General features: G+C 40.3%; 1 protein-coding gene across 1 annotated transcript; it reads left to right on the forward strand.

The window, feature by feature from the left end:
- The first annotated feature begins 1,614 nt into the window (after nucleotides 1-1,614).
- On the forward strand, nucleotides 1,615-4,789 carry LOC139734337 (tubulin alpha-1 chain-like). Its single transcript, XM_071645130.1, has 3 exons — nucleotides 1,615-1,718; nucleotides 2,859-3,081; nucleotides 3,413-4,789. The coding sequence occupies exons 1-3, from the start codon at nucleotides 1,716-1,718 to the stop codon at nucleotides 4,543-4,545; spliced, it is 1,359 nt and encodes a 452-aa protein (XP_071501231.1). The 5' UTR covers nucleotides 1,615-1,715; the 3' UTR covers nucleotides 4,546-4,789.
- The last annotated feature ends 7,279 nt before the right edge of the window (nucleotides 4,790-12,068 follow it).

Below are 12,068 nucleotides of genomic sequence, written 5' to 3' on the forward strand. Positions count from 1 at the left end.
CTTGTTGCCACGGTCAAGCTCCAGCCGTTGGTAAGGTCAACATGATTGTATAGACCAGGATCGGAGCCTGCGTGAAACGGTCGTTAAGTACTTATTACGTAATATCACCTAGTCTTCGATCTTAAGAACCCTGTTCAGCTATAGGTCTGCTGGATCATGGATTCAATAATTCAGCGACAGCTCTTTTGATCCGCAAGCCCATTTTGCAGGACCCACGGGACAAATTGTATTTCAAGATGTATCATTTAATTTATACTAATATCGCTGTATCTATTCCCAGACATCTTCAACTTCCGCATTCCTCACCAATGACGTATAGGACTAGAGCAGGGTGGCAATCAGTCTTGCCGTTGGTTCTATCATAATTACTGTTTGTACTACGTGAATAAAAGCACAGAGATCAGGGAGGTGGAAAGAGACACAGCTTCTCGTATTTACTATTATGCTACGGACGACGATGGATATATAAAATGTCACGTATTAGGGGCCTACATCTAAAATAGGTTGACAGGACATATCATAATTATATATGTATATATATAATTTGCTCTCACATATCATTGATATATTGGTATCATTCTCTACCAACGTGATTAATGAAGAAAAGATTGGTGAACATATACCACAATGACCTTTTTAGTTTTATAGGTGATGATAGTGTCCGATGATATTCTGTAGTTTCGTCTCATTTTCATATTTCAGGTCTTTTTACCGCTGCCAACGAACATAATCGTTAGAAAAGGCAGTAATACATGGACAATATTGCAATGAAGCTCTTCCATAAATAAGGACTGAACACTTTACGGGACAATCACTATACAGTAATCAAGGAACATGCTGTTATATTATTCTGGCATTTATGATAAAGCCTCTCTGGAATGCGACACGTTGCCGAAACCACGGTTCCAATAACACGAGGACGATAATCTCCGTGTTCTCTGGGCAACACGCGCCAGAAGCAGCGTGTGAAGCCTGAAGGCTAGAGCTTGCAAGCTATGGTAGCTATATATCTCTCTCTGTCACTCTGCTGGTATGTTATATATAATAAATCCTGTACACTTTATTATCAATAAAGACAAAGAAATATACACTTGAGGAGGAGAAACCAGAAAATATATGTACAGTATATTAAAATCTTTGGGGAAACCCAACGTTTGATACTTGTGACAGGGAGATCACCTCCGTGCTTGAAAGCACGATATACAGCTGTAGAAACACATCACATATTGCAGCTACCATTCGACCTCATGCGCGCCATGAATTTGTGCGGAATTTAGTCTCTTCATATTCTGCTGTTGAATATATCAATAAACCTTCATCTCTGTATGCAAAATGGGCAGTTAAAACAGATAAACATTATAGTTTTATATGTGACATTCCCAAAACTACTTCCCACAGCAAGAACGGCTCTTGCAAAGGGTCTGAATAGACGACTAATAGGGATCATAGGTCAGATATGTTTGAAAGACCGTTCGCCGTCTCTTATGGCAACCTCAAAGCAACAGGCGGGTTGCCGTTGCTGGCATTCCTTGGTAACCGTTATTTGGACCAATCAAAAGACGACTCGTAGAAGGCTATATAAGCCTCGGCGCGGTCGTGGCAACGTCAGTATATCTTTTCGAAACCCTACCATCGACTTGGGACGAGAAAAGTGCCTTCATCAAGCCATTACCTCTTCGTATTCATTCGTTGTTTTTACGACATAATCTGCAATCATGGTAAGTGGAATAATCATTGATAGTTTCCCTCATCTCTCCATCAAAAATGGGTGTCCAAATTTAGCAATATTTTCTCCTCCTCTTTCCTCAAATTTTGGGTTGGTTTGAGATCGTGTGAAGATACATGGACTGGTGCCATGGTGAGAAATCACCTCCCTGGTTAAATATTCTTAAAAAAATCGTATCGCTCCCTTGAATTTCTATTTACTGATATGTTAACCATGGTTCATTATGTTACTATATATTTCCATGTATTTTGTACCATTACGGGTTTTTTCTCCAAATGTGAGGACAAGGAATATTTCAGCATAAATTTTGTCTTCACCTTTTCGAGTTGAGTTTTGGCTTCCAAGAGTACTGCCAGTCTAACTGCCCTCTGTCATTGTCTGTAGGAGCTGAATTCACTGTATGGTGTACAGCAAGACCTTACAGCAAGATTGTCATTATACCTTCCGTTGGTTTGATTTTTACTCTCAGTGGTCTTCTTATAACTCTTGAGTCTCGCGTGCACAGATAAAGTCTTGTTCATTATAGCAGTGTCAGATATCCCTCGTAGCTCGTCAAAATGTTATTCATGTTTCATCGACTTTTCATCATGGTTTGAGGAGGTTTGATAAGGGCTGTAAAAATCGCTCTTGCGGTGCGGTGCGCACACCCATGCATGTTAGCTGAGCTGAGCACGTGTTTACTCTTCGTCTTCTTGGATGTTGACTTAATTGACGCCGGAACAATCCGGAATAATCCAACCGCTTTTCACGTGATGGGTGGGTGATACCAGAATTTGGACTTTGTTCTGTCAACATACTTGAAGTCGGCATAAAGTAAATACGAACGAACGAACCATCCATCAATCAATTGTTCCTTTTTTAGCCATGCGATGGTTCATGAGTTTTACTTAGCGGCACTGCAGGTGCCATTGTCACCTTGAGAGAAGATTATGCTGCGGGGGCTGGGACGGGGGGGGGGGGGGGCGGAGGGATGAGCATTGAACCTCTCCATTTTTTCTCTCTTTCCAATGGGACATAATTCTTGGGTTCTGGATGGTGCCATTCTGAATTTTTCAAACAAGTCCACTCATTATAAAGCTACAAATAAACACGTACTTAATCAAACCTCTCTGTTCGCTTTTCCACCTTACAGCGTGAATGTATCTCTATCCACGTCGGACAAGCTGGTGTCCAGATCGGCAATGCCTGCTGGGAGTTGTACTGTCTGGAGCACGGCATCCAGCCCGATGGTCAGATGCCTTCTGACAAGACCATCGGAGGAGGTGACGACTCCTTCAACACCTTCTTCAGCGAGACTGGAGCCGGCAAGCACGTTCCCCGTGCCGTCTTCGTCGATCTTGAGCCCACTGTTGTCGGTAAGCACCAAAACTTTGCCATTTGAATGTAACTAATTGTGTATGTTTTAAATTGTTTAAAATAATTAAAATGATTAAATGTGCATTGTATAGTGACTGACACATTCAGTTCAAATCAATGGCAGTCATATTTGATGTAACTTCCTAATTAATTTCAGACTTGAAAACCATAGAACGCAAAATAATCAGTTACAGCTGTATTGATTTAAACATATTAAGGGTGGTACATGTACATGTACTAGTATTCCGTTCTTATTTTGCCAGATTTCAAATCCTTTTTTATGCAGCATCAGTTGTTTAATAACAATCTTCCGTTGCCTTCTTTTAACAGACGAGGTCCGCACTGGAACCTACCGTCAGCTGTTCCACCCTGAGCAGCTGATCACTGGCAAGGAGGATGCCGCCAACAACTACGCCCGTGGTCACTACACCGTCGGCAAGGAGCTGATCGATCTCGTCCTCGACAGGATCAGGAAGCTGGCTGACCAGTGCACCGGTCTTCAGGGATTCCTCATCTTCCACAGCTTCGGCGGTGGCACCGGATCTGGATTCACCTCTCTGCTCATGGAGCGTCTCTCCGTCGACTACGGAAAGAAGTCCAAGCTCGAGTTCGCCATCTACCCTGCCCCTCAGGTCTCCACAGCTGTTGTCGAGCCATACAACTCCATCCTGACCACTCACACCACTCTTGAGCACTCCGACTGTGCCTTCATGGTCGACAACGAGGCCATCTACGACATCTGCCGTCGCAACCTCGACATCGAGCGTCCCACCTACACCAACCTGAACCGTCTCATCGGCCAGATCGTTTCATCCATCACTGCTTCCCTCCGATTCGATGGTGCCCTGAACGTCGATCTGACCGAGTTCCAGACCAACTTGGTGCCCTACCCACGTATTCACTTCCCTCTGGCCACCTACGCTCCCGTCATCTCCGCCGAGAAGGCCTACCATGAGCAGCTGACCGTTGCCGAGATCACCAACGCCTGCTTCGAGCCCGCCAACCAGATGGTGAAGTGCGATCCCCGTCACGGCAAGTACATGGCCTGCTGTCTGCTGTACCGTGGTGACGTTGTCCCCAAGGATGTCAACGCCGCCATCGCTACCATCAAGACCAAGCGCACCATCCAGTTCGTCGACTGGTGCCCAACTGGTTTCAAGGTCGGCATCAACTACCAGCCACCAACCGTCGTGCCCGGTGGCGATCTGGCCAAGGTCCAGCGTGCCGTGTGCATGCTGAGCAACACCACGGCCATCGCCGAGGCCTGGGCTCGTCTGGACCACAAGTTCGATCTGATGTACGCCAAGCGTGCCTTCGTCCACTGGTACGTGGGAGAGGGTATGGAGGAGGGAGAGTTCTCCGAGGCTCGTGAGGATCTGGCTGCCCTGGAGAAGGACTACGAGGAGGTCGGTGTCGACTCCGTCGACGCTGAGGGAGAGGAGGAAGAGGGCGAAGAGTATTAGATGACAACATGTGTCATTCCACAGCGCATTCAGTTTGAACGCTGACCAGATTCCTTCGTGAACCATTCCACATCAATGACAATTCCCTCGGAACAAGACTTTGTTGAAATTTCCATAACTGCAGCAAAATCCCAAGGATGCCGAAAAAATAAACTCTCATTCAGTCACTTGAAAGCACAATCAATCACCTTGCCTTTTTTGGAGCAAAGTTCCAATAAAGTTTAAAGCTTTGATATCTCATAAACTTACGGTTTCCTGCGCAATATCTTATCCGAGTTATTGGTGGGGGAGTGCTGTGTTGGACGTAGGTGTGGCTTTGAGAGGTGAGAATATAAAAGTACTTGCGTGGTGTTGACCGTGTCTGTTTGTGTCAGCGTCAGAGAGGTTACTTAAAAAAATCTTAGGAAAAAAACAAACAAACTTAAAAACTTCTTGTGTTTGTACATGTGAGTGTGTGTGTGTGTGTGTGTGTGTGTGTTGTTGTTGTTGTTGGACGTAGGTGTGGCTTTGAGAGGTGAGAATATATAAGTGCTTGCGTGGTGTTGACCGTGTCTGTTTGTGTCAGCTTCAGAGAGGTTGCTTACAAAAATCTTAAGAAAAAAAACGAACAAACTTAAAAACTTCTTGTGTTTGTACATGTGAGTGTGTGTGTGTGTGTTGTTGTTATTGTTGTTGTTTGTTTGTTTTTCCCGGGAATGGTACTTGTATAGAACGTTTATTACTTGCGCCTAATTCCACAAGGAAGTGGCTACGCTAATCAAGTCAATATCAGCTCAAACACAAGACTTGTAAATGCATGACCACGACACGTACACTAACAGACATAGTCTGTACATGACGGGTACAATGAACATACATTTTGGTACACTTGTACAGGTATACATGTACAAACACCGTAAACATTTACATTGACACACAAAAAAAATGACATAGACACATTAATGACTGTATGTGCCCTTGTCTAATTTGCATAATACATGTCCAACAATACACCTGTATGTGATGGTTACTTAATGGTTTGGATAACTGTTTTAAACGTAAAACTCTTCACCGCTCTGTTTAGATTCACTGAAAAAAAATCATCTTGGCCTTCATGTGTGCGGTATTCGTCCAGTTGTCTCGTACTTGTACAAGAAAACGCGTGTGTTTTTACTTTTTTTTTCTATCAAATTTTGGCAAACTGCTCTTGTGGTCACAAACGACAAAAAAAAAATATGTGCCAAGGAACACCCTTCTTTTCTCGAAAATATTTTTTTAAAAAGAAAGAAAAGAAAGAAAACCCTAGTAAGAAGGTCAAGGGTAGGGGAAATAAAAAACAAACTGAAATAAAGATTTTGATACAATGTATACGATACAATTAATGACATACCAGTGCATTGTGTGTGTGTGTGACTGTATTCATTATGGAGACAGAGAGAGGAGAGGAGAAAAAAGTTCGACAATGAGGGCGCTAGTCCAATAAAAATGTGGTATGCCCTTTTACAAATGGAGTAAAAAAAATATAATTGTACAGGTAAGCCTACATGTACACGTATACAGTATTGAACATTTCTGTGAAAAGGAAACTCGGTCTCGTTTTCGATGGACATTGATAAAAGCAAATCAAGTAAAATAAAAAATAACACGTACGATAGACTTGGCAAATATGGGGAATATTTCAACATTCGCATTTTTTGCATGTTTTTCTTCATCACTGATAAGTTCGCAAATGAATGAACTTTACAAAATCCCATCGAATAAGGTAATGTCATCATCGCCCTATAACAAGTGTATTCTTAGTTTATTAATCACAAAATAATACTTTCAAATCATTCTTTGTCAATAATCTGACAATCAATGCTCTAGAAACGAATTTGATTTTAAGGATTTTTTTCTATCTCTCTTTGAAGTCATTAAAAAAAAATTGAGCAGAAATGGTCTCAAGATGAGTTGTAAATCTGATTTTGAGATTATTTTCGCGATAATGTACCAAATCTGAAATGTTCATTATCCTTTACTTGCCGTGTGAAATGTTGTAAAAGTACATTATACATCGTATTGTACAATGACAAATATTATGTCTCATAGAGCGTTGGCAGCATTCGATGGTGTTTTTGATGTTATACCCTCCGTTTATACAGACGCGGAAGTGGCAGCCGAGAAGAAGAGGGTATAGTCAGACTGGTTTGAGAAGGACTGAGATAGAACAGCCACATCTATAATAATGATACTAATGACTACAGTAAAAAATGACCGGTATAATCTTATTTTTACCTACATTGAAGCTAGCATGGCTGAGCTCTCTTGCCGAATGGTTCAAATGCAACGCTATTTCAGTTTCACGTTGATAACAGATGACTGGTCAGTGGAATATAAACTCACGGAAACTGAATGGTATAAGCTGCATTACACTTTGCATTAAAGATAAGAACGTTACGAAAATCCAAAGTTTCACATATTTTCACTGAAGAGTTGTAAGAGACAATTAAATTCTGCATAGACAACTATATCACGTGATGACGTCATCACCTCTGTCCTATGAATTATTGTTTGCCCTCTGCTTTCCACAGACCTTAGAAATATTACAGTATTATGGCTCTATGATTGAGTAACGACAACCTCTCTCCTCTCAAAAGTCACCACTGATAATTCATCGCAACTCCACAATCTTTTGATATGATAAATTTATTGCTTTTGATCCATTCCAACTGCAACAACAACGACAAAAGGAACTTCGGTAGAGATTTTATATCCAGGCCTCTGGGAACCTTATACACTATGACGATCACCTATGCTTATATCTAATTTGATCATGGTTTATACCACTGTTTCATGTGCAGCTTGACTTTCATTATCGATTTTCATCATTTTTCGTGAATACTCTCCCAACCTGTGTTCTTGTTTCAAAAGTAAATGCCCCCTGATGTCCAATTCCTTATGTTGTCCATGGTATAAATTTTACTTATGATTTATTTGCTCGAAATATGTATCAGAATCTTGGTCATTTGATTATGCAATACTTTAACCAGGCCGGGGTCGTACAACACAATTTCATATCTTTTCCTGATGCATGCCATCAGCAACGACTGTCATCATAATTATATGTATAGTCTCTGAAATGTAGTTCTGTAACACCTATACTATTGTGAATTAGTCAAAGTAAGGTGCATATACCCGTTGGGATTTTGATGCTTATTTCAGATGAATTTCCTCTTGATGACATGAACAATGACAGTCAGGAGAGTTTATAAACAGGGATGGGGTTTTGATAGTGAGACCAGAACAAAAAACAAAAGCTAAATGATAACGTAACCGGAGCTTATATAATTATTTGGATCGAACAGGTCGAAAAATTTGTTGGCCTGTACTCTTCAGGCAAGTCAGGGAGAGCTACTACATGTTGACTTGTATTGCTTTATGATAAGCTATACCCTGATCATTACTTTTGCGGCCAAAAGAATCATCTAAACAATATGTACCGTATTGTAATGTAAAACAATATTTCTGCTATTTTCTTCAGATTTCTGGGATACGCCAGAAAGAAAAAAACACACCAAGGTTCTTTCCGTGACGTCATCTGTCAGTCATCGGTAAAAGTGTTGAAACTGGACCAATGCGATTAACAAACGACAATGGAATGCACCTTCCCCTACAGAGACTGAGCATAACTTGCATAAGATTGTTACCCTGCAATGTCTTTAGTTAACCACATTAGTAACATGGAAACGTGCAGAAACGTGCAGAATCACTATCCCATTCACTATGTTCACCTGAAGGTCTACATACCCTATGCCTTTCAACACGTGGAATCCAGTTTGCATACATTGGATATTGCTATGTCAGGCAAGTCTGTGGGAACCCTCAGGTAAACCTTTTGGATGCCACGAACAGTTTTTTTTTTCAAAGTGTGCATACAATTTGTATGCAACGTGTACGTTATTCGGCGGAAATGCTCACTCTTCATTTAACGTGCAGACATTTCAAAGTGGTTAATTTCTACTGTATCACAACAAATTGTGTACATTCTTGTTGCTATGTCAGACAAGCCTCAGTGAAACTTGGAAACACCTTTCAGATGACATTCAAGTCAAAAGCAGTTATGTCGTTACACTAACAAAAGTTGAGCTTGGTCATATTTCTGTATGTTATAGGAGAAATCAGGCTATGCTATTTCAATTTTTTACTTCAGTTCAATCATAGTTTATTTCCAATCAACGAAAATCAAAACGTGATACAAAGTATACATATCGTGAAATGATATTGTCTAAACTTTTACAAAAAATTCATATAATATACGAAATGAATTATATACATCAACATATTTATACTTTACCTGTGTTGCTTTTGTGTGATGTTGTTAACAAACAGGCAGAAAGTATCGTTGCTGCGCCAGATCCTGCCTTTTTCAGTCACTTCTACACCACCCCACGACAACCCAGTCAAGAGTCTTCTTTATATACACATTCCCCACTGTTTGCTCTTCAAAATCACAGGTTGTTCCCGACTTTCAGGTTGGCTTTCGACGAATTAAAGAATCTTTTGCATTGATGGTCACTCATTCATGTCTATTCTTTCAAATCATCAAAAATAATATATTGCATGCAAAGTGCTATCTTTTTGATGTTGTTTCAGTCAATGTTGGGAAACTATAGCAGCAACAACTTGTTCAATGGGGCCTACACACTGATTCACAGTTTTTAAACATGTTAAAGGGCACCTGAAATCCAAATGCATGTTGATTTGTGTTGATTTATGATATTCTTAACATCACTGTTTCTGTGATATCAATGTGACTAACAAAAGACATGGCGAGGGAACATGCAAGTTAGGCTGAGTCGATAGGAAGGTGCACTCCAATGTATTTTGTTAAACATTTCAGAACTCAGCAATGATTGACAGATGAGGTCATCTGAGGAATATTAGTTTGGAAGGATTTTTTTGTGGGCGTTCCCAAGTAATCTGAAGAAAAATAGAAGAAAAAAAATCGTTAAAAATATATGGAATGTTCTAGATATTCGTTTCACAGCAAAAGTGACGCAAATCAACACAAATAAACATGCATTTGGATTTCAGGGTTAAGGGGTCCACGTCAGAAGAAAGGTAATGATATTATAGACCGTTTCGTTGATGCATTGGAATTTCATGCATATACTTTCTTCACAAAAATTGCCTTTAACTCTTAACGTGCCATGGTCGCCGATCGGCGACCATAGTCCTGACGTGCCATGGTCGCCGATCGGCGACTAAGAAGAGCAAGAAAACTCCTGCTCATTAAAATGTTTGTGGTATCATAATTACTTGCACTATGAAACTGCCATTGATATATAATGATAGCAGATAAGTGTATCTATCGTTTGAACTAAATATTTGTGTATGCTTACATAGGATTTTTTAGAGTAAATTCATGATTTTTCGACAAGGTATGTTTTCTTCGCGCCGGGAAAATTCGGCGTGAGCGCACCCTCTGTGAGCTGTGTATAAATCAAAAGTCTCATTGGTAAACCACGCGTGTGTACGCTATTGAGTCTGCGTGTCTTTTCTATGAGGTTCCAGTCGTCTTGTTCCGCTTGGATGCTGTCCTGCGGGACGGCTGAAAGCATGCTTTCATTTTGTCCCTCAGAGAAGGTCAGCTTTTATTTTGACGGTCAAGCCTTTCATCCTTTTGTCTGTTTGATGTACTGTAATCGTCCCGACGCTTACATACAATCAGATACAAAAGAAGAAAACGCCTTTGTCCTTGTGTATGCACGCGTACCAGCAAGCGAAAACTTGACTCGTGAACTAAGCCGCACGGCACATCCATATAATTTGCGTTGACGTGATCGTCATTGTTTTTAGCCTGTCATTGCCGGTCTCCTTGTTCAAATGAAAGTGAATACCAGGAGAAATTTAGGTTGGCGTACTTTAGGACTAAAGACAGAATGGTAGAAAAAGAGGGGGAGGTGAAAAGGGTATAAAAATACCCAGGTATAGTCCCATTTGTGTATGAATGTGTCATTACATAATATCATTAGCGCTAGAAAGAGTTCGATATACACACCTTGAGAAAGGGAAGTACTGAATACATAATGCAGCTGGTATGGTAGTGCCCGACATCATAGTAATTTCGTACGCATATTTCTGCGTACTTACGATCTTCAATACTCGCGGGACCTCGTAGACTGGCCTCACAAATCGTTTATAAGGACCGAAACCGCAAAAAAAGAATGCAACACAAAAATGCAAAAACGTTAAGAAATTCACATTTTACCTCAGATTTAGAAGAAGATGTCGATTTATCGCAAGATTTTATCATGGGAACTATTCAAAATGTTCGTATTAGACATTTTGCGGTGAGAAAAAAAAATGAGCCTCATTAGCCGATTCTTTTTCTCTTTGTCCTCCCCTCGGTAAGAATACTAGTAGGTACATGTAGTGAACCTTGGGTAAGAATTGTGGTTCTGGTGCAAGAACAAGATGTGAAAGCATTGACTATGTCATTACGAAAATCATGTACCTAATTATAATGCGATTTTTTTTTTGCGGTTGTAAAAGACAACTCAGTTTTGATTTTTTTTTAAATTTTTGGAGAGAAAGATATACTTGAAGCCTATTCTCCAAAAACCTGAGTGAATAATTTGCGTACTTTTGCTGAATTCGTATTTTCAGGACTTTGTGAATAACCGGTGTTATTTTTTGCAGACATTTCATCCACTTTGTGCTGAATTCAAAGCCACAAAAAAGGCGTTCGGTGATACGATCCGCTCTCCTACTGTATACATAGTAAACGATTCATAGACATTCACAAAGCACACATCGCGATAGCTAATGTCCTATCTTTTTGGCCCTTTGTATGCGTTTATTGTGTACTTTCTTCTGACGATAAGTGTCCCATGTTTTGCAAAATAGTAAAGTGCTCAACAAAACTAGTCAACAAAAGGAATTCCAATGTTGACATTGATCAAATCCAAAAACGTACGTGAAGGACTTTCCAAGATAGCGGAAGTCATTCAAACTGACTAAACTCTCACTAAAACCCTGTGGACTTACGAACCTTATTGCTATCTGCACCGCGTAGTGCGCCGTGTTTTCATTTCTGTTGTTGTTATCGTACGTATCGAGGGCTGCAAATTATTATGACGTTACACTTCTGAGGATCGTTTTATAACGGATTTTTGACTCGGTGAAAAATCCATCGGAAATACAAAATAAAGATATTACTTTTGACATTTCTGGGCAATGAATCGAACCGCGATATGTCTTTATTTCTTCTTATTGTTGTTGTGTATCAATGAGCTCCTCATATACTTGGCGAGCAACTCTCTTGCACTTCCTCTTCTACAAAATTTCGTGAATAAATTTGGCAAATACAACAGATCACAGTACTGTAGGCTGTCTTACTTGACACCTGACGCTGTTTTACGTAATTTGTGCAAAGTGCAACGTGATTTTGACCTTTTTTTAGCTTAGCTTTTTTGTTCTAATCTAAGATAGAACTAAGTGTACCCGTATAATCAAACCTTTTGTTGTGGAACTTGCCTTGATTCTTGTTTGTGTGTTGTTTG

This window comes from Diadema antillarum, unplaced genomic scaffold (assembly GCF_040938485.1).
Source record: "Diadema antillarum isolate AM-2024a unplaced genomic scaffold, OU_Dant_1.0 seq00000523_RagTag, whole genome shotgun sequence".
In the NCBI taxonomy this organism is placed as follows: domain Eukaryota; kingdom Metazoa; phylum Echinodermata; class Echinoidea; order Diadematoida; family Diadematidae; genus Diadema; species Diadema antillarum.

What these genes read in the sequence shown, in the direction of transcription:
- LOC139734337 (XM_071645130.1), top strand. An exon ending in TCTTGAGCCCACTGTTGTCG is followed by an intron (nt 3,082 to 3,412) that starts GTAAGCACCAAA and finishes TTCTTTTAACAG; the next exon opens with ACGAGGTCCGCACTGGAACC.